The following is a 22,111-nucleotide window of genomic DNA, read 5'->3' on the forward strand; positions in this document are numbered from 1 at the left end:
TACACACTATTAAAATTCAAACAAATCTGATAATTTATATTATACTGTACTATCTTACATTCACTAGTTACTGATTTTGTGAGAATTTGACATTGCTACTAATAAGAATTAAAAATGAATGTGCTGTCGTGACAGAATTTGCTTGTGCCACAGAGAAAAACTAGATTTTATTTCAATGTTTTGAATTACAGTGATTAATTTTCATCTTAAATATTAATTTTCTATTTCAAAAAGCCTCTTGGTTGTATTTATTCAGAAGGTGGCGCAAATACAAACTTTATAGGGTTTAAAGAGCTTGCTGAAGAACTGAATGTACTCTCGTGGTCGCTGTCAAACGCTGCTAACCAACAGAGGGCGTGGTTTCCTTTGATAGGTAGGCGCAGATCCCCGCCGGATTGGTTGGCTAACGCTTTCAGCCATGCCTTCTCCTGAGAGGGGCGGGAGCCGCGCGCAGATCCCACGTGTGACGCTAGGGCTCCCGGTTCGGTAATATTCGTTGAGCTGGGGCTGCAGTGCCCGTGTGTGTGTGTATGCGTGTGTTTGGAGTTGGTTGGGCTTTGAGCTATGGAAGCGGACGCAAGTCAAGTCACCTCTGGAAGTCCGAATGATTCGCAACACGACCCGGGGTAAGAAGACAGGACGAGTCTGTGTGTTTGGAGTTTGATTCTGTTTTCAGCGCTAGCGAACGAGCGCGTGTCCTTCCTCGCGCAGTTCTGCTGATGTTTTGATTGACAGGTCATGTCTAACGGCTCCTTTCAGCCGGTACACAGCTCGAGCTGTGCGTAGGTCGCTCTTTATGAGGTATTTACACGGAAATGGCCGTTTTGGCATCTGGAGTCACTTATACCATGTTTTCTTCTTACAGTAAAATGTTTATCGGTGGCCTCAGCTGGCAAACCTCACCAGGTAAGGCGAATTTTCTTCTGTTTTTGGAGTTGTTTTGGTTTATTTTTATCCGTGGCACGCTTCGAGCGCCGTGCTGTTTGTATGTGTGTCATTGCGCACAAGGTTATTGTGATTTCCAGTCATCTGACACTAAAAGCGAGCGACGCGACAAAACTTGAACGCTCTCATTATAATCAACGAAGTGTGAAGCGCGCGACCTTCGTTGATTATAACGGCAGCGTGCAGGCTAATGCGCGTCGCTCACTTGTACTGTAGACACGGCGTAACCCCCTTGTGTCCTTGTGTTTGTGTTCAGACAGCCTTAGAGACTATTTCAGTAAATTCGGAGAGATCAGAGAATGTATGGTGATGCGCGACCCCACAACTAAACGCTCCAGGTAAATACACGTGCTCTCTCTGTGCTCTGTCTGTATTCTGCTGTGTTATATTGCGTTAAGGGCAGATGAAGAGTAACACGATAGGAAGCTGATTCTTTGACATTGGAGGACTGGGCTGTACTGCAAGAAAGCGATTCCTTTTGAGAAGAACAAAGTGTTGCTTATATACCTACACGCACATTGTAAGATAGGTATCTCAGTCTTTTGCCCTTTCTACATATTTGATCGTTACCTGTATAGGGGAGGTGACCTTAATATGGCCACAAAAAGTAATATGCGTTTGAAAAATGTAAACAAGTTATGAGAAATTACGTTTTGTGGCAAATGCAACCGATTGAATGGTCAGTCCTTGAGTTATTTAGGACATGTTGTTACCGCCTGACACTGTATAAGTTGCATCAAAACCTTTTTTGGAGGGTGGGTTGTTAATGAAAAAGGAAAAAAATGGGAAATTCTGACATTATCAGTGGCACTGGAGGGCTGATTCAAAGATTAGTAGAGCAATAAAAAAAAAGAATAACGTGTTTGTATATATTTTAAATGGTTGTAAATGTATGCATAATCCATATATTTATGGATTACGCATTGCTGAATACCCATGCAATATATAATCCATAAATATATTTAAATTTTTAGTTTAGTGAATGCGAGTTTCTAAGGAAGTCTGCCATATGTTTCAATTGTTTATTTTAAACTGTTCTGAGAATCCATATAAAAACATAAAATAATTATTGTTTTTTTTAAAACACTGTTACCCCCTTGAGGGGCTATAGGGCCTAAAAGTGATAGGAGTCGGGCGAAGAAGTATCTTGGTTATGATTGAGTGCGTTCTGAAAAATTAGAAACTTAATTTTCTCAGTTTGTGACAAATATAAATATTTAAATCATGATAAAATATTTAAAGTAATAATCTTTACTTTTAGGTTTTAGTGGGCTTAAAGGGTCACCTGCCCCGTTTGAGTATCTGAATGGCATAAAACAATGTGTAACGCTAAAGCATTGAGAGGTTGTGATTATCTTTCAACAAGTGGAAATTTCTAGAGGTGTCATAATGATTGCAACACCCCTGCCTTCACTGAGCATATCAGCAAATATACAAGAGTGCTTTGTATGCTGTCACAATTTTTCTGCCTCTTCTGTGGAGTTATCTCCTGACCTTCACTGTGTTTTGTGTTTTTGTTCCACAGAGGGTTTGGCTTCATCACGTTTGCAGATGTTTCCAGTGTAGATAAAGTCTTAGCGCAACCCCACCACGAATTAGACTCCAAGACGGTATGTATCACTTCATAATGTTCGGTTTCTGTAACCGTGAGGATAGAGCATGTGCATTGAAACAGATGTCATTCAGATGAAGTTTTTTCCCACAGTTTCATTTCCTTTCTCTACTCTTTTTATTTCCTGCTTCTTTATTAAAAAGTTAGTTTTTTTGTTTTTTGTCGGTTTGAGTGGACAGAGTTGTATGTGCTTGCATATCAGGCTTAACAATATGGATGGCTTGGGGCCAGTGTGAAAGAAACCGCCAGTTCAGACGGTGTTGATGGTTGTACTGGTGTGAAGCCGTAACACTAGTTATTTCACTTGCCCACCCTGGCACTATCCCCACCGTCATTTTTTTTTATTATAATTTTTCATTATCATTTTTCTTTTCATTATTTAAATGTTTTTACAATAATAAAAATAATTTAGTTCAGTTAGAAAAGAGACGATACAATTAAAACTGAACGCGACAGTCACGTCACAGATCAGATTTCATTTATCACATGAGGAGAAGCTGACAAGAAGTATCAAGTATGCCGTGTCTTCCAGCTTTCTTATGTTTTGCTAATATACATATGTTTTGTTTATTTGGTTCCTCATTGTTTAGTCATCTTTTTTTAGTCATTTTTGTTCATTTTGTTAATAAAAGTTTTTTTCTACTTAACTGAAGGTAATTTTTTTTCCATTTTTCATTAAAAATGATGACATCGGAACAACTGGACCATTCTTAATTTTTAATAGAACGCTGTGTGTTACATAATTAGTTCTGGCAACTGTGTAGGTGGTGCTTAGACTGACATTCATCCAATGACCCTAAGCTGTGTCCTTTTCTTGTTTATCTGGGAAGTGTCTCAGAGATAATCATTATATACTCCTAAACTCGGGACACCTCTGGATTTCCCCTTTCTTCCCTTTCACAGTCACCTGAGACTCATGGGCATGCACTTCCCAATTACATGGATTTGATATTTCCTTTAGCATGTCTTCACATAATAATCTTGCATTCTTCTAGTCTATCATTTAAATAAAAAATTCAGTTCGCTCGGTTCGCCCTTTTATTTTGTTTGGAACAAATTCCAAATCAAACTATGGAGATACTGTGACCTCTAGAGTATTGAAAATGTGAACATTTATAATAGAAATATGTAGTTACATCAGTCAGTGTGCTTGCACTCTGGAAATGACACTTTTCTGCTGTGCGTTTATTTCTTTAGTGTGTTTAGTTTATAGAAAGAAAAAAAATGTAAATGTCAGACAAACTTCGCCGAACACCTGGAGCGACTACACCACACGCTGCCTTCATTCTCCAAGTCTTCTGTGCTCCAGAAACGCTCGCATGTCTGACGCTGTCTGTAAATCTGACGGTAATGAATAATTACAACTGGCAGTGAGGTTTCAGGTCTGTGCTGCGTGTCGCTAGTATTCAGCCGAAATCAGATTTCTGTGAGCTTTTTATCGCAGTGGGGGGTTGTTATCTCGTCTCCTGCAATCAGTGCTGAGTTTTGTACAGTGTACGAGAACAGTAAACACTTTGAGTGATGTCTTTTTGAAGAGAAACTTTTGGTGGAGGATGCATCTACCAGGCATAAAAAACGGCTGTGTTTTAAATCTTACTGAGCTGTCAGTGTATATGGAATTTTAAGAATTTTATTGGAACAGACACAACGCCACTGTTGTTTCAGACTGTGTTGATCAGTTTTAGAAGAGTTTGGACGAAAGCTGCTTCAGGGGTTCTCTTCATACCTGCTATTACGATCTCGGAGTACTATTTAAACATGGTATAAATACATCTCACGCATCTCTTGTAATCAGATTTTGAAGAATGGGTCAAACAGAATGCATACTGTTTACACACAAAAATCTAATTATGAAAATAAGTATATAGTCAAACCTTATATAAACTGAAGCGTTTTAGGCATGTATAGGTTGATACTTTTCCTAACTTTACATTTGTATGGTTATTTCAAGCATGGAACCAGCTAAGAGTACTTTACAAATGTAATGTGGCCTTTTATGACTTTTAGCTAATGTGGTTTAAGTAATCCAGTTGCAAAAAGCCTCTTTTCGTATTTAGCGCTAACCACTTGCGATTGGATCATCCAAAAAAGGATGTTAATATCAGATGTAAATGAAGCCTCTATCTGAAAGCAATAAAAGGCCACTAACACATTAAACTGTTACTGCTGAGATGGGAGAAGCTCAGTAATTGCTTCGTCTGGAAATACACAGGACTTTATTTACACAATGTGTGCTTTAGTCTAAATTACATATTGGCTTAATAACTGCTGTCTGCTGTTTGATTTAGATTATCACTAGGTTAAAATTTTTTTTGTTAAACTAAATGGCTGGGACTACTGTGGTTTTGCTTTCCTTTTGAAAGATCCAGCAGTGGTAGTCAAAATATTTTTTACTAAGTGGCCCAATTATTGATGACCTTTTAGATCCCGACCCTACGGACGCATCTTATTGATTTAATTGTAGATCTGATCAGTCAACTGCTACTGGACCATTTCCAAATGCATAAACTCTAAAACCTACATCAGATTGATCTGGAACCTTTATTTACAGTCCCAGCATTTACTCAAATGTTTCTCAACTCATCCATGCATTCATCAGAATGGGATGTTTGCTCTCAGGCTGTATGGAAAAAGACTCCTAATTTCTACTGATTTGAAATTCAAAGCGTAATATTGTTTCTGCTCACACAGGCTTGTTTCTATGGAGTAATTGAGGTTGAATTGGTTAAGCCTCAGGCTAATTGCTAAAACGAATCGCTACATGAAATTCATCACACAGAAGGTTTCCATACCCAGGTGTTACAAAATCCATCTCTCTAATTGACCTGATTTGGGGAGATAACTATCACAGCTCAGTCAAACAGAATTATGGGAGTAAAAAGGTTTAGTTCATTGGACACCAGTGTGTCATTTCAGAGAATAATTACCCTCTACACAGCACACTGTGTTGACATATCTATATTTAAAATGGCCAACATATAGAGAAGGCAAAAATGACTCCTAACATTCTGTCCAGAAAGAAACAGTGTGTGTGTGTTTTATTTAGAAAGGCAGTGTCTGTAATGATACACACTTATATGCTGCAGAGCCCTCAGGCAAACGTTCAAATCTACACTAGGAGTTTTGCTACAATCTAAAGCCTTTGCCTTGCTGAACATGGACAAGTAATTTCCTGCAAGAGCCCAATTTCGATCTGTTTATGTTTTTCCTCTTGACTACGTCTGCCTGTATGAGATTGTTTGAAACTCCTCTTTATAAGAAGCTGTATTAAGGCTGAGGCAAGACAGTGTGACACTGGAGCATGAAATAGTTTCTCTGATAATTCTTTGTCTGCACACCTTCACTAGATGGAACCCAAACTAAAATTAACAAGATGACATGCTAAAGAGTTAATATCATCATTTTAGTATGACCCATCCATGCTCGTAATTCAGAAGCTTGATGGGGCTGATGATTTCTTGAAGTATGAAAGAGTGCATTGTGATGAATTGGGCCTGGAAAACTGCATTCATATCTGACTTTGTTTCTCTATTCTCTCTTTTCTTTCTCTGTTTGTGCACAGATTGATCCTAAGGTTGCCTTTCCTCGACGCGCTCAACCCAAGGTCAGAATTTTCAAACTTTTGCTTGACCCTGACATTGTATTTTTTGCTTAAGCATTCTCATATTTGTATTTTTCATGATGTTTTAGCCCTTAAGGTGCACAGAAGTGTGAGATACCAATGATATGTGATGCGTGTGTCCATCTGAAGTGATTTGCAGGGATTTGTGGGTAGTGCTCTTGATTAGGTGTCAGTGTGTCCATCTCTTTTGTGCTAACTCTTTTGTGCTAATTTTGTGCTAAATCCTCTTTATTTTTTAAATTGGTCTGAAGCTGAGAGTGTCCGCCCAAATGTTGTCCACTCTCGCAGGTTCCTTTTTTTTTTTTGTCCCACGACAAACACAATCAATAATGGATTTTTTTTTCTCTTGGTTTGGAGTGCCTCACAGATGAGTTTTTTTTTCTTTGCTGAATGGCTCAGGTTTCAGACAGGAGGAAAGCGCTCCTATCCAGGGCATGTCTTCGAAGTCTGTTGGCATGTATTTCCAAAATTTCCAGACAGTTCTTTCCCCTTCTTTATTTGCCAGTTTTGGTCTCTTAACCTTTTCTTTTGCAACATAAAGAACGGCTCAGACGTTTCCCCCCTTCCTCGAGTCCCTGGATTCCTGTTGAAACAAAGAAAATACATTTTGCTCCAAGGCAGCTGTTTCTTTTATATTTTTTTTTTCTGGACCCCCTAAACAGTATGAACTCCCCTGCAGACAGCAGGTTATGAGAACTGAATTGTCAATTTCAGGGAGACACGGACAGGTTTCTCCGTCTTGTGTCTTAGCATCAAGTGCTGTGTCTTTTTTTCTTAAATCACAAAGGTGGATAAAGAATAATGCACTGCTTTTGTTTTTCATAAGCAAACGTAAGGCTAAGTGTATGAGTACATAAAGAAATGCATTTATTTTAGTGTGAATCAGAGAATGTGGATTTTAAGGCATTTTAAGGCAATAGGATTAAGGCAGATCTATTGGTGTTGTACTGGATTTTTTTTTGTACATGTAAAATTGATTTTAGCCAGTTAATCGTTCTTGTCACACATCTTGCCTGCACTACATCTGAACAGTAGTGCTCGTGTTTATTTCTCAGTGTCAGGTCCAAGAGTAAAACACTTTTTTTTTTTTTTTTTTTTTTTTTACATGATTGCAGGTGTCCAGTTAATAATTATGGACCCTTTATAGCTGTCCTGTGCTATTGCAGCTTAAAGTTTGTGGGGTTTGTACTGGGGTTAAGGGAAATGTTATCATCTGCACTGCGTTTGGAATGAGAGATCTGGATATGTGTGGTGACTTCAGTGAGGACTTTAAGCAATAAAACTTCTATGTGGCTGTAATATCATTGACATCATCGTTGACAATTATCACTGACGTCAGTATCTGCGAATACCATACATGACATGGCTATCCTCCCTTTTTCTGCAGACAGTCTCAGACACAAGCTTGTAGCCAAAGTGACCGTTGTCTCCAGAGATATTTTCCAGCCAACATTTGTTGCTGCCGTTGTGTCACACTGTGATATCACAACAGATCATGGCACGTCCTGACATGATTTTAATTGCCGCTGGGACTGTGGCCTCTGGTGTCATTAAAAGAGCTTTGAAAGCTTGTTATGAAATAGCGGCTAGTCTCAAGTCTTCAGAAAAGGTGACCAGCGTGATTAACGTTTTCCTGTTTGCCTCATTAGCATGTGCTCACCGTGAACCACCACTCAGCTTTAAGTTGTCCTTGATTACTATAACTCGTGTGAGATAGAAATTGATGTCTTGTATGGCTAAGCTGTTCCATTTCAGGGTTATTCCTGGCTTTATGAAGAGTTAAGGTAGAAAATCCAGTGTAGCAAACAGGATATTAAACCTTACTGTACAGTTTTGTTACGTATTACAGCCAGCTACGAATGTGTGTCCTTAAAGTTATGTTCATATGACTACGTATAGACTTTGGACCAACCAAAAAACCAATTTTGCTTTTATATTTTTTGTGTGTGCTTTCAGTTTTGAATCGTATTTGATTAAGTAGCAGAATACTTCTCGGAGTGTATTAGAGTGTGCTTAAGTGTACTTCATGTGCATCTATGCTGTACACCTTAGCCAGCTTCACGTTACTTTGATTGGTCCCACTTTATATTTGATGGCCTTAACAGTTATGTACTTATTTTTAATTGACCATTTGATACAATGCACATATTGTGTACATACATGTTTTTATATTGTACTAATTTCTGTACTTAAATTTATACTTGCACTGTTGACCCATCCCTTAAACCTTAACCCTACCCAAACCTCCAAACCTGTCCCTAACCTTCCCCATATCCACCTCAGCAGCAGTGTTTTGCACTACAGATGTAAGTGCATAGTAGTTAAGGCCACTTAATATAAAGTTGGACCCTTTAATTTAACCCACCAGTATACATCTTAAATAAATGTAATACATTTCCAATTACATTAAAATTACAGAGTATTACACAGGCATAAGCTACTTAAAATAAAGTGTGTCAAGATTGTACTTAAGTATGCCTTATGTGCATCTATACTGTACACCTTATCTAACTGCACTTTAGATTGATTTAACCCACCAGTATACAGCTTAAATGCATGTAATACCGTTCCAGTTACATTAAAATGACAGAACATTATACAGGCATGAGCTACTTAAAGTGTATCAAAATTTGTGAAAGTAAATGTGTAAAAGACTTGGTCTGTCACATATATGTAACAGTAGCTGCCTATTACATATACACACATTACACACTATAGGCTGTTCCATAACATGGTTAAGTCGTAAGTACATTTTGTTTCATGTAAGTACATGTAATGACTACTACTAAGTACCTAACTAGGCATTTACTATGTATTATGACACCTTAAAATAAAGTATTACCAAACGTTCTATGTACATAATCTAGTGAATAAATACTAAACTATTTAACATGAATAAAAAAATGTGAGTGGCTGATAGAATCTTTGTAACGGAGTTTACTTGTTTGTCATGTAAAATATTTAAACTTGCATTAAACCTTTTGCATCAATTAAAAAAATTATTATTAAATAATAAAGTATTATCAGTACCTGAGATTATTAGTTTGTACGTTTTTCAAATGGATTCCGTTCCTAAAATAGAATCCCCTGCACTCATCGCATAGGTCATAGCAGGTTAGGAAAAACAAGATGATTCACTTGGAGAAGATTTTTTTAAATTGCATGTTGCATGGTGTAAGAAGTTGTTCAGAAACTTTCTAGTCTTCCTGTTTTTTTCCCCCTGTCCTTTAACTGCCATGGTTTTCACCCTTTAAAGTCACCGGGAAATGACTGCTGACCTCCTCTATTTGTCTCATCTGTGCTTTTACTCTTTCTCTTTGAGTCATTTTTTTAGTTCGATATGTCACGAAACGGGACTCCTGCAGCTGTGCATGCGTGATGTTACAGTTTCTGAAGTGAAACTCTCAGTTCTGTTTCCATCTAAAAAAAGGCAGAAAACACCCTGAAGTGTAAACACAGCCCTCCAGCAGTGCGTGTGTCTGGCTTGTGTGGGTTTTAGTTAAGAAAAGAAATGCACTTTAAAAATGGCTCTGCAAAGCAGACAGGACGCACATCGACTTTTCACAGAAAACAAGAAACAATCCGATATCTGGCAAAGGCAGCCAGGATCATCGAGAGGAAAAAGTCAATCAATCAGCACTGAGTTGATGGGATCACGGTATCTGGACACCTCACTCTCACCTCATGGCAAAAAAAGATTGTGACTGCTGCAAACAAGTGATGTGGGGAGGGTGTAGTATGTCCAGATGTCCTATGAAGGAGGTATCATAGATTGTATAGGAGAACATCAATGTAGTGGATCAGCTCAGTCGGAGTCGTGGCCTAGTGGTTAGCATTCTGACACAAGGGACTGTGGTTCAAGTTTGCGAGCATCATTTCCGGATTGCTTTCCCCTCTCCTTCCTATTGTTCCCTGTTCCATTTCTGCAAATAAATGAGGCAAAGATAGATTCTAGGATTTTTACTTACCCTTATTTCAATCTAAACTTGACTGACAAAATAAGTGTTTTTATTTTGTTTATACAATGACAGTCAGTAGGGTCTGCAGTGATTCTCACATTGTGACCATTCACATGATTTTTTTTGTGGTTTGTGGGTGCACCTGTTATGGATTTAAGTTAACACTTGGTTTGAGATGCGGTTTAGGGTCTCTACTGCTTAATACTATTCCTACAGCGCACACACAAAGAACGTGGTCCCTGCTAATCAGGTTGATAAGGCTCTGGTCTGCCTGGACTCACTGTGCTGATGAATCATTCTCAGGCCAGCACACAATCTGCAGCCATAGAATTCTGCAGAAAGTTCAGCAGAAAATTCAGCAGAATTCAAACCTGACACCCACCCCCACATCCCCTGCCCGCAATTTCTTTTCTTCCACGGCACTACATTTTTATAAGTAAAACCGGATCGAAAAGAAAGTGTTTTTTTTATTATATCTAAATGAGTTCGCATGCATTTGTGAAGGACTCCACAAGGAGTTTTAAAGAAACTTTTTGACATGGAGACATTGAGACTGATGGTTGAAATTACTTGAATTTGGCATAAAATTAAGTTTCACTCTGTCCATCCACAAAATGCATCCATCCATGGATTTTGCATCCAAAGATCATTCCCTTATAGTTTCTTTGTTTTTTTTTTCATTGACTTATCATAAATGATCATAACTTTTTTGAAAAGCTGCTTTGCAATGATTAGCATTTTGTGAAGCGTTATACAAATGAACTTGAATTGAATAATTGAATTGATTTGATCTCCTGTACGTTTATAGAGTTCTCCAATCAGATAGTCCGATTCAGCTGAGACAGTCTAGTCTCAGCCTCAGATGTCACACCCACAGAACGTCTGATGCATATAGCACTCAAAAGTGGAAACACTTCAGGAGTTTCAAGGTCATCACATGTAGAAAGATGTCGTGTTTACATCTGTGGCAACAAGCCTTGTCAGGATCAACAAAATGCAAAACTATGAAAGTTTGAGGCATAGAATATTTAAAATAAGTGAGTCAGTCAGTTTTACACACTGGTCTCATCCCAAAACATGACTGAAACTAAACAAACTGGGCAGTGAAAGCTGCCATGTATTCCAGGCCTTCAGCCATCAGTCTGAAGGTCTGGCTATGCGAGACTAGTTTAAACCTTGTCTCCTTATTACAATAAACTGAAAGCTCACATTTAGATCTGCCTCCTACGAAGTAATAACCGGTGGAGAGAACCAAGTCCAATTATACTTTCTTTTAAATTTTTTTTTAAATTTCCTTTTTTATTAATCCATTGTACTCAGATGTAAGTCTTTATATGGAGGAAAAGATTTGTAGCTACTTCAAACAACTTTAGCAACTTCCAAAGCATCTTAAAATATCCTAATTCTATGCTGCATTTGTCATTACTTTTAACTTTTATTGCAGTAAAAATGTAACCAACTTTCAATTACAATTTACTATTGGCAATCATTTAAATCATTAGTTACTGTATAAAAGACCTAAAACTCTTAAGGCTAAAATTCTTATTTTGATATAGGTTAACAGTTTATTTAGATGACGTTTAAGTTTTTTTCCAGTTATACTTAGGTTGAAAAGATCATGTTCTATGCTACCAGTAATACTAATGTCAGTGTTAATCCATATTTACTTAAATTCACTCAGAACTTTGTTTGTTATTTATAGTTAGTGCAGAAAATGGAAAAAAAGTGTACAGATTCAATGTGGGTGAATTCACGCTCTTTAACTGATCAGGAATGAATGCAGGAAGTTTGTCATACCTTCACTCTCATAAGATGCATGTATGAGACAATACAGTTTTGAAATTTTGCTTTAAAAGATGCTGCAGTTCCCTGTTGCAGCTGCGCCAGGACGATAAAGGCTGTTCAGATGAAAACAGGTGTACGATGAATCTAAACAAGATAAAAATGAAGGACAGTTGACTTTTTGCTCTCATTCATGCATGTAATACCTTTGCAATGCCATCCCACTCTGAACTGGGCTGAATTATAGTTGTGTCCTCCTGCCGGACTAACATTTGCATGCAATGTAAAATCAGCAAACCAGAGACAGAGATGATTTGCCTGCGTGGTTACAGGGTTACTGTATGGTAACTCTCTCATTTTCTTTTCTCTCTTTCTTTCTGTGTCTCTTGTTTTTATTCCAGTAGTCATCTCCTCCTCCTCTGCTGTGATCTTGCTGTGGGCCTTTTCATCTGGTGTGTGTGTCAGTGTGTTGTGCTATTTTAGTGGAGATGTATTTTGGAACTGTCTGAACGTGACTCATGATGTACATGACTCTGTATTTCTCATTGTGAAGTGTTAGTGTTTGTATTAGCTCTTCTGATGCAGTCATCTTAAAGGGATAGTTCACCCAAAAATAAATTCAAAGTCATCATCTGTTCAATTTGTTCCCACACTGTATGACTTTCCTGCTACTGCAGCAAACAGAAGAAGATATTTTGAAGATTTGTGGATAACCAAACAGTTTTGGTGACCATTTTCTCAAAATGGCTTCTATGTTCCTTAGAGGAAAGTAATTCATATAGGTTCGGAACAAATATTAGGGTGAGTAAATCATGACAGAATTTGCAGTTGTGTGTGAATTATGTCTTTATTGGTACACTGGCATAGAAACTACAGTCTTCACTTAGGATAGGCTTATCTTGAAGAATTTGATGGTCCACTCAGACTGAATCTATGTGCTCAGAGACACTTTTCAGAAGTCATTGTGTTCTAAGAGGCAGTATCGTGCAGAGCTCCAGTCTAGAGCTTTAATATCTCTGGGAAAGACTTTGGCTTGTGGTTTGAGATGTTTGAGAAACCCCAGTATGCCCTCAACACCACATGGAAAGAGGAAGCGCCTCCAAACAGAGTTTTAGAGCAATTACACCCCGATCAATAGAGAGAGAGCAGCAATAACAGGACATTTCCACAACAGCAGGAGGGCACACAGAGAGAGGCTGATATCCGGCTGCTGGATTTGGGTTTATTAGATGGAGACGGGGGGTTTAAGCCAAGATTTTGTCCAGTACACAGCTGCTCGATCAGCCCAGATCAAGGTGATGGACCATGGGACTGAACAAACAACTGGAGACTCTCTCTCTCTCTCTCTCTCCCCTCTCTCTTTCTCTCTCTCTTTCTCTCTCTCTCTCTCTCTCTCTCTCTCTCTCTCTCTCTCTCCCTCTCTCCCTCTTTTTAGGCTTTTGTTCTGTGCTCACTGTAGACTTATTTCTTTTCTGAAGGGATTTCTGTTGTTCAGTGGCTTTTCTTTGTGCTGTGAGAGACAGGAATAGATCGCAGGCTGCTCTGGGCAGAGCCACAGGGTGATTGTCTTTGACAAGTCCCCTGTCAAATCAAAAGAAAAGTCATTTCTGTGTTCCCATATCCTATCGTGGCTTTCAGATTCATGGAGGCCTGTTGAGAAGGACAAGTTTTATCCATTCAGCTCAAGTTCTGGTTTCGTTTTGTGCTATTTCATTTTTGTTTGAGCGAATGATGCTTTATTTCTGCAAAGTCTTCTTTCGCTTGAAGGACAGGCACTCTCATATGCATAATTCTAAAGCCCGTTTACAGTCATGTGACTGGACCTTTGTGCTTGAAAACACCTCCTGCTGTCACTTGTCCTTATATTGCTTTTCTTAGCTGTATTTTAAATATCATGTGTGTTCTGATTTGTGGATTATGTGATACTGTGCATAGTTACTGTAAAAAAAATATATATTATTTGTTAATATTTTGCAGTGTGTATATATATATATATATATATATATATATATATATATATATATATATATATATATATATATATATATATATATATATATATATATATTGCAGTATATATAATTTGTAATTCGCTCTCTATGTACAAAAAAAGCAAAACATTCACAACTCTTGGCAAGGCTTCATCTAAAAGTTTTTGTTCTTTTCTTTTTTGGACATGCTGTTAAAATCTCTCCCTCTCTTTAAACAAAAGACAGGATTCAGTTTTCTCCTGTCTTGCAGAAGTGCTGTCTTAATTAAATCAGTTGGTCTAACGGATTAATTAGTCTGGCTGGACGTTTGCTCATTTGGTCCTGGGAGAATTGGAGAACTATGGCTGAGTGATCGATGTGGAATCAGGTCGTCTCCAGCCCTCTGTAAAGTCGAAGCTGATTCGCTCATACATTTTCTCTGTGTGTGTTTAACAGGTTTAGGCTGCAAATCAATGCAAATCTCTGAACTGTCGTTTTTTTCTGTTTTCTGCCACTGTAGCTAATTTAGTTGCGTTCAGGGTTTTAATTCAGATTTAACCAGTAATCCTAGTCAATATTGCTTGCTTATAGACTATTGGTTTTGTTGACTGTAATGTGAATGTTCTTGACTAATGATTTGCATACAGTGTAGCCACTTGAGCTTCAGGATAAGTGGGTTTTTTTTTTTTGGCTAATAGTTTATAGCATTTTTCTTTCTAGAAGAGTCGCTGACATAATACAGATGAAAGATGTTGTTAACTTCTGCATAAATTAAGTAAAACTGTGAGTGTGAGGACTCGCTGTGAACTGCAGCTGTGAACCTCAGGTGAACAAATCTTCTGAATGAGCTCCCAACTGCTCCTCTCCCTATGAGCAGACAGAGAGATGAGGAGCTTCGTGGAGAGAGACAGTATGACAGAAAGAGCCCAGACGAGGTCTGTGTTCCAGCAATGAGGAGAGCTGCCGATCAGAGGGATTATTTAGTTGCTGTGGAAATTGCTGTGTCCTCAGGTATATGTATTCTTGGATTGCAGAGGTACAGAAGGTCTTGCGGCTTGTGGGTTTGCCTTTAAGGAAAGGGATTCATTTATTCTTGAATGCTCTTGATCTATAGCTCATGGTATGCGCACAGGATAGAACATGCCGTCGGAAGAGACAAACGTAGGCTGCACAGTAAAGATGGAGATAACTATTGGTTTTCCCTGCCTGTAGTTTCACAGAGTCAGAGTTTGGATGAGCAGCATGGTTTGGTTCATACTGAAGTCTCTGGCCAAGATCTGCCCACTGTAAGAAAAGAAAAGAAAAGAGGTTTAGCTGAAGTGTGTTTTGTTCTTTAGCAGTTTTATAGGAAAATTATATTGTGAAATTATGATAGTCATTTGTCATTTGTCACATGATCCTTCAGATATCATTCTAATTTGCTGATTTGATTCTCAAATGATAAATCCTATTAATAATTGTACTGTTAAAAAGAGTAAAATTAAACAAGTGTATTCTTGTGTAAACAGTGGTGCATTTTTGCTGTATGTATTAGAAAGTTGAAAAGAACTTTGAAATGGAAATGTAGCGTTATCATTATATTTATTGTCATATAATACAAGGTTACATTTAAATGAGTTTCAGTGAGGCTGAAACTACTCTGCATATAATCAAGACATACTTTCTTTAATAGGAAGTGTTAGCTTGTTTGTGGATAGATTTTTACTCTTTCCATGGGTCTTTTGGAGCAATGATGATGGAGCAATGGACACAATAGAATTTAAAAGGAGCTATAAAATCCAGGCAGGGAGATCTCTGATTCATGTGTGTGCATGAGCTCTTTGTTTGCTGCTGTTTGGGCCGGATGTGAAGCGGCAACCCTCTGTGAGGGGATCTATTGATTCTGCTGCCCAGTTCAGCGATAGTCATGTTCAGGCCTGTGTGTGTGTGTGTGTGTGTTTTGAATTGATTCTGGATGCCATTGCTGTTTGTTTTATGTGCTCTGTGCACATGTATGTTTGTGCTTTGTCTATGTATTGTCTTTGCTTTCTGTCTCCTTCTCTGCATGTCTGAGTCAAATAATATTATTACAATATTTACAACATTGATACATTAACATGCCTGTAATGCAGAAATAGAATATGGGGATTTATATGATTTTTTTTTTCTCCCTACAGTTCAGTTAGGGATGCCATAGGTTATATATAATTTCTTAGTTCAAACATCTGCTGCACTGGACAGAAGTGATGCCCGGAGTTTCATGCATTTCCTCTAGTTGAAAGGATGCAATTATTGTAGTTAACTCAGGCCTAGCAGACAATAAGTTAAGTAGCAAAATAAAGGAGACAACATAAAAAATTACAAAAGATATGAATGTAAACGGTTTTAAAGTAATATCTCGGTTTATATAATGCTGATATCAGTCTGTCGTGGATGAGTGGAATGCAGCATGTCTCTCTCTCTCTTTTTTTTTTTTTTTTTTTAATCTGGAGTGAAACTTTGCAGGTGCTGAGACATCACTTTAAGCTAAGCAAGCGTTATGCTTCTTTCTGGGACTATCACACACGTACGATTCTGTTTTTGTGCTCAGTGGAAATCAGGACAGTTTTGTTAGTAGTCAAGTCTACATCTGCACTTGTCAGCTGGGTTTGTGTGGTTGTGGTGAGGCATCTGCACAAGTAATTACACCAGCACAACGTCAACTATACTGGAGAGAGAGCGCTTCGTCTCCATCTTTCTGTGTCTTTCACAGCTAAAACTCTTGAGATATAAGCACTTTTTAAACAAGCACTGCAGTAAACAGGATGATGCGTGTGTGTGTCTGAAAGAGTCTCTGTCGTCGCAGTGTTTGGATGCCACTTTTTGTTTCCTCATTTTCAGACTCATTTCTGTTGTTTTTCATAGTTTATTTTGATATTTTATGTTTTTCTGTCTCTGTTGGAAGACAGAATCAGTCGTTGTGTTGTGCCTCCTCCTGTGTGATTGAGTTTTCACTTACTATTTTTTTTCTTTCTTTTGTCTGTCTCTCTCTTTCTTTAGGGTGTCAGTCTTACTGCTGCTGTCACTGTCTGTCTCTGCTTGTCAGTCCAACCTCCAGCTCCACACTCGTTCATATCTTTCTCTCTCTCTCTCTCTGTCTCAGGGGTTAATCATGGTGGAGATGCCACCACCATCCAGACTCTGATAAGCTCTTGTGGAAATATAAATTAGAAATGCATCCTTTGTCACTGCCTGACTTTCAAATTTAAAGCTTTCCTTCCTTTTTCTTTCGCTCACTGTTGTTGAAATGGCATACTACTGTACTTCTGTAGTATGCACTGTGCGGATGATGTATTTTTGTGCATGGATAAGCCAGTCACAAACGCAGTATACAATACCATTCATATGTTTGAGGTCATTCAAATTTTATTAAATTGATCAAAAATGACAGTAAAGACTGTTCCAGACTTTTGTTAAAAACTGTTTCCACAAACAAGCTGTTTTAAACATTTAAAAACATGCACTAAATCAGCATATTTGAATCATTCAACAATAAGTATTGATTCAATAAATGCACTGTTTGTAAACATAATTGACTTCTTCAAAAAGCAAAAATCTTACCAACCCCAAACTTTTGAATAATAGTCTACTTGGGATACTGCTCCACTCAACCTTTCCAGGTGCAACTTTTTTAGATGACATTATGCAAGTAATGTAATCAAAAAATTTTAAAGTTCTTCTTGATTCATTTTTGAGAAGATACCCTTAAGCAATTTTGACTCAGAGATGCTGTGCAACAGGACAGAATTAAATAACAATAGAGAGATCAAATGACAACAGTGTGGCAAATTACCATATGTCGTTTCATATTCCATAGCAGTTTTTAAAATTTTTTTATTTATTTTTTTTTTAAAAAAGAAGGTTTTGTTCTAAAAATATCCTATCTTCTTCTAAGTCATTAAACAATGGAATAAACTATGAAGATTATTTAGACAAAAAAAGTGAACCAGTGTTCGTTCTTTCTGATTAGAATCCATGAGCCTCACATCAGATTTACAGAAAAGCAACAATTAAAATCTTAATGTCATCAAACGATTTAATGAATTACTGCTCATACTTGCCAATTATATATATATATAAAACACAGATAATTACTCTGGGAAATCTGTCGGACCACCATTTGTGTAATCAGGGACAGTTGAAGGTCTTTGTTTAATTTGATGGGTGCCGTTTAATTGGTAGTATTAGTTTTGTTGGTTCTACCCGAGGCTCTGACTTCAGTGCTTTGATTTTGCATGTTTCCGCGAACACAGACTGCTATATTTGCCTTTAATAATTTATGGCTGCTTGCTGTCTTTTTGGTGACCTGAGAAACAGTCAGTCTGTATTTTAATAGTGTTGTCTCATTGCGTGGTGGATCGGGGATCTAATGTTCTTTTAACAAGTTATTTTGTCATTGAGAAGCCTGACCAGAACGGAACCACTAATTCAAAGCAGCCTAGAGTCAGAGCCCACGGCTGACGGAGATGCTGGAACTGCCGGGGCTGAAACACAGATGTGTCTGTCTCTCACAAACACGCTCCCGCATGTGTACAGAGGCATGACCCAATATCTTGCAATAAAGCAGCCAGACTCCCTGCTGCACTCTTCTGTGTTCGCTCGCTTTATCTCTCTCTTCAGCCGTAATACACAGTGTAGGACAATGCTTCTAGCTGTCTCACCCCCTCTCTCTCTCTTGCCGTCGGTCCTGACGCTCTCTCTTGCTCTCAGCACTGTCTCTCTGCTGCCCTCAGTCCTACCGCCCTGTCCTTTTCTGATTCTCTCAGCTCAGTTCTGTATCTTTGTCTACCAATCCCAGCACTTCCTTTCTCTCTTCTTTCCACAGTCCTGTCGATCTCTGTGTCCTGACTGCAGGCTAGTCTGTTTCTCCTCAGCTCTCTCATTCACCCATGTATGCTAAATTTTTGTGTGCTTTAACAGCATTAAAAACCTGTGCATTTATATCATCGAAGCCTTTCAAAGCATAACTGTCTACAATAGGAAATTGTTTCTATTCTAGAATCCAGTCCCCTCTCTCTCTCTCTCTCTCTCTCTCTCTCTCTCTCTCTCTCTCTCTCTCTCTCTCTCTCTCTCTCTCTCTCTCTCTCTCTCTCTCTCTCTCTCTCTCTCTCTCTCTCTCTCTCTCTCTCTCTCTCTCTCTCTCTCTCTCCTGCCCTTCAGCACACTCTCTCTCCCTCTTTATTTCAGAGCTGTCTGTCTCTCTCTCTCCTGCTCTCAGCACTGTCTCTCTCCCTTGAGCCTTGACAGTTCCCTAAAACAACAAGAAGAACAAACCGAAGCGGTTTTCCTGAGGTTTGCCAGCTTCAGTTCTCTCCGGGCTATAAGGAGAGATTCCGTTGAGTGCTGTATAATCCGACCCTGTTTGGTTTTGTTTGGCTGTAATATTAAAATTAAAATCATGTCGGGGAATATAAATGGCTCTCAGCTGGATTGTAGCACCAGAGGTGACCGCTTAGGTTTGCTTTCCTTGCAGTTTTGTGTCCTAATTTATCGTCTCTCTCTTCAACGCTTGCCCTGTGGTAATATAAGACAAAATGATGCAGGCTTTGTTTACTCGACTGCACCGTCTGATTGCTGCTCTTCGTTCTGTTTGAATACAAACGGCAACGCAATGAGAAGATCTAAGTGTTTGATTATGCTTCTCTTTCTCTCTCCATCTCATTCTTTTTGGAGGACAGGCCCATAACTGCAGTGCCTTTTGCATTTCCCTTTTTATGGCTTTAAACTTCAAATTCAAAGTGTAGATGATTGGGATTGTCAAAATTCTAGCATTTTAATACCAATCAATTTTGATACCACTTTTTAATTTAAAACATAGTTTGATTAATATCATCAGATGAAAGAAATGATATGGAACTTTAAAATGAATTATTATTTCAAAGTTTTGTGTCAGTAAGATCTTACCAAGCCTAACCTTTTGAACTGTAATGTATTTTCATACAGAAGAGAAATTAAGAGCAGCAATTTTTTTTGTCAGCCTAATTTTCCCCCTTCAGATTAAATTGCAAACCTTCTGCCTTTACATTTATTGAATTGTTTCGACAAAAATGGCATCTCATTCACAAATACACATACATGTGTTTGATGGATATAAAGATGCTATTTGGATGTAAAAATAATTGGATTTGAAGAGATTTTGAGAATGTTTGCAAAGAAATGAAAATAGGTGGCTGGTAACATCAGGTAAGGTCTGTTTTGTTGCATGGAGCAGACGGTTCTGACTGTTTGCCTGTGTGTGAGGAGAAAGAGTTGGTGGTCAGCCCATATGGTGGCTGGCTTTCTTCTTTTCACTGGCTCTTTGCTCAGTTCTTCTCCTCTGTCTGTGATCCCTTAACAGCCAGTTGTCATATTTGACTGGATCAAAGTGAAGGCGAGCCCTTGAAGTTGGTTAGGATGCCACACCGCTGCCCAGACGGCTAGGACAGACTGAGAATCTCTCTCATACGGATGCTCTTTAAAAAGATATTCGCTGTTTTCAGTGGAAATGGGCTTCTACAGTTGCCTTTGGGGGGGGTGAGGTGGTGGAAAAGAGTGAGTGTGTGTGTGTGTATGTGTGTGCGATGGCTTTCCCGGACTGGTCGGATCAGAGCGCCGGAAGCTAATGGAATTCTCCACTTCAAAGCAGAGTCTGCCTTCCAATCAGTTCAACACGGCAAGATTAAAGCCGACCCACATTCATCAGTTCTGATTAGACCGGCACTGTGATCCAGATGCTTGTTCTGACGGGCCGGCCGGGGCCGGTTTTTTCAGTGGCCGCCGGAGAGGGCAGAGGTCATCCAGCCATCTTTTTTCCCAGGTTGTTCACGTTCACTCTCCCGTCATGAGATTTTAATTTTATTATTTTTTTAAACATCGTTGAGCTTTCACTTTCTATCTCTTTAGGTGGGGTAGTCTGTCTCATACAAAAATCCCTAACCAGATCAATGTAATTACAGCCAGTTACCGACCTTCCAGACTGTGTCCCTGTGACCTGACGTTGACCTTTTATATTCAGTTCATGCAGCTCTGACTAATGGTTTCCCTTTCCAAAGGGTGACCTACAGGCAAGAGGGACTGTTTTTAGTCTTGTCTAGTCGTGTTATGACTGAAATGACTCTAAAATTGAAGTTGTGTACTTTATGCCTGTTCAGTAGTTATGATTGCAGGTTTTCATACGATATTTTAAAATCATGTGTTTGCTGCTCTCTAGTTTCAGCCCAAACTGAACACTTTCATCATTTTTGTCTTTCTCCTTTGTGTTGGCGTTTCTATAAACGTGGGGCTTCTATTCTAAGACAGAGCTAATGGGAGCAGGAAGTGAGGATCTCTATTTTTAACTCATTGTGTATATTTGACTCAGAGGGGCTGGAATGATTCAGTCGGCGTCATTTGCAGGAAAAACCTCACTCCATTGAGGCCCATTAGAAGAGATGCTTTCTTTGCTTTACTGTATTTAGGGTCACTGATGCTCTGATTTTTATATCCACCTTATGTCACCTGAACAAGGTGGCTATTTGCGCAGACCACTTTTAATAGGTACAGAAATGTCTTATGTTCACTGCTGGTTGCCCTGTGAGGGCAGAATCACTTTATCTGTGAGATGTCGAATCAGAAAGTGGCAGAGAATTTGCGTGCATTCAAGCTGTTCAGGTAGCTGTGTTCAATCTGTCGTTCTCCTGGGCCAGCAATGAGAATAGCACACAAGAGCTCTTGCGTGACGTCGATCCACATTGCAGCCACTAAGATCATTGAATCCACTGCTATTCTGGGGCACAATGGGAAAGCGAGGGCAGAAGTCGACTGGGGTAATTAGCTGTGTGGGGCAGAGTGGTTTTAAATGGCCCAGTTAATTATATTATTTATTATTATTATTAAAAATATTTTTTTTTTTTTTTTTTTTTTTTTTTTACTTACACAGTGTGACGCACCAGCTGATTGTGTGTGTGTGTGTGTGTGTTTGAGTGAGAAATCATTTGTCTCCTCTCAACCCAGGACTACACTCCTCTTTTACATGAAGATGTGTGACTGTGTCCCAGAATAAAATCATAGCATCGTGGTCATAAGCAGTTAACCCTCATTATCGTTCTCTAATTCTAGACCATAGCTCTGTTCCAAAACCTAATGAGCTGCCTTTCTGTCTCCTGCCTACATAGACAGCTGCCTTCTAAAGCAGCATCAAAACTGAAATAGAACCTCATAAATAACTGAATTAGAATGTTTTTCA

General features: G+C 38.7%; 1 protein-coding gene across 2 annotated transcripts in view; it reads left to right on the forward strand.

Moving 5' to 3' along the window:
• Nucleotides 1-428: 428 nt before the first annotated feature.
• msi2a (musashi RNA-binding protein 2a) overlaps nt 429-22,111 on the forward strand; it is a 115,339-nt gene continuing 93,656 nt past the window's right edge. The window contains exons 1-5 of one of the 2 annotated variants that reach the window (XM_043229343.1): nt 429-626; nt 866-906; nt 1,202-1,283; nt 2,471-2,555; nt 6,120-6,161. In XM_043229343.1, the coding sequence (XP_043085278.1) occupies nt 565-626; nt 866-906; nt 1,202-1,283; nt 2,471-2,555; nt 6,120-6,161 (312 nt within the window). In that variant the 5' untranslated portion in view covers nt 429-564. The remainder of the gene's footprint in view (nt 627-865; nt 907-1,201; nt 1,284-2,470; nt 2,556-6,119; nt 6,162-22,111) is intronic. The other variant, XM_043229344.1, reaches the window with a different exon arrangement.

Source organism: Puntigrus tetrazona, unplaced genomic scaffold (assembly GCF_018831695.1).
Source record: "Puntigrus tetrazona isolate hp1 unplaced genomic scaffold, ASM1883169v1 S000000002, whole genome shotgun sequence".
Lineage (NCBI taxonomy): Eukaryota > Metazoa > Chordata > Actinopteri > Cypriniformes > Cyprinidae > Puntigrus > Puntigrus tetrazona.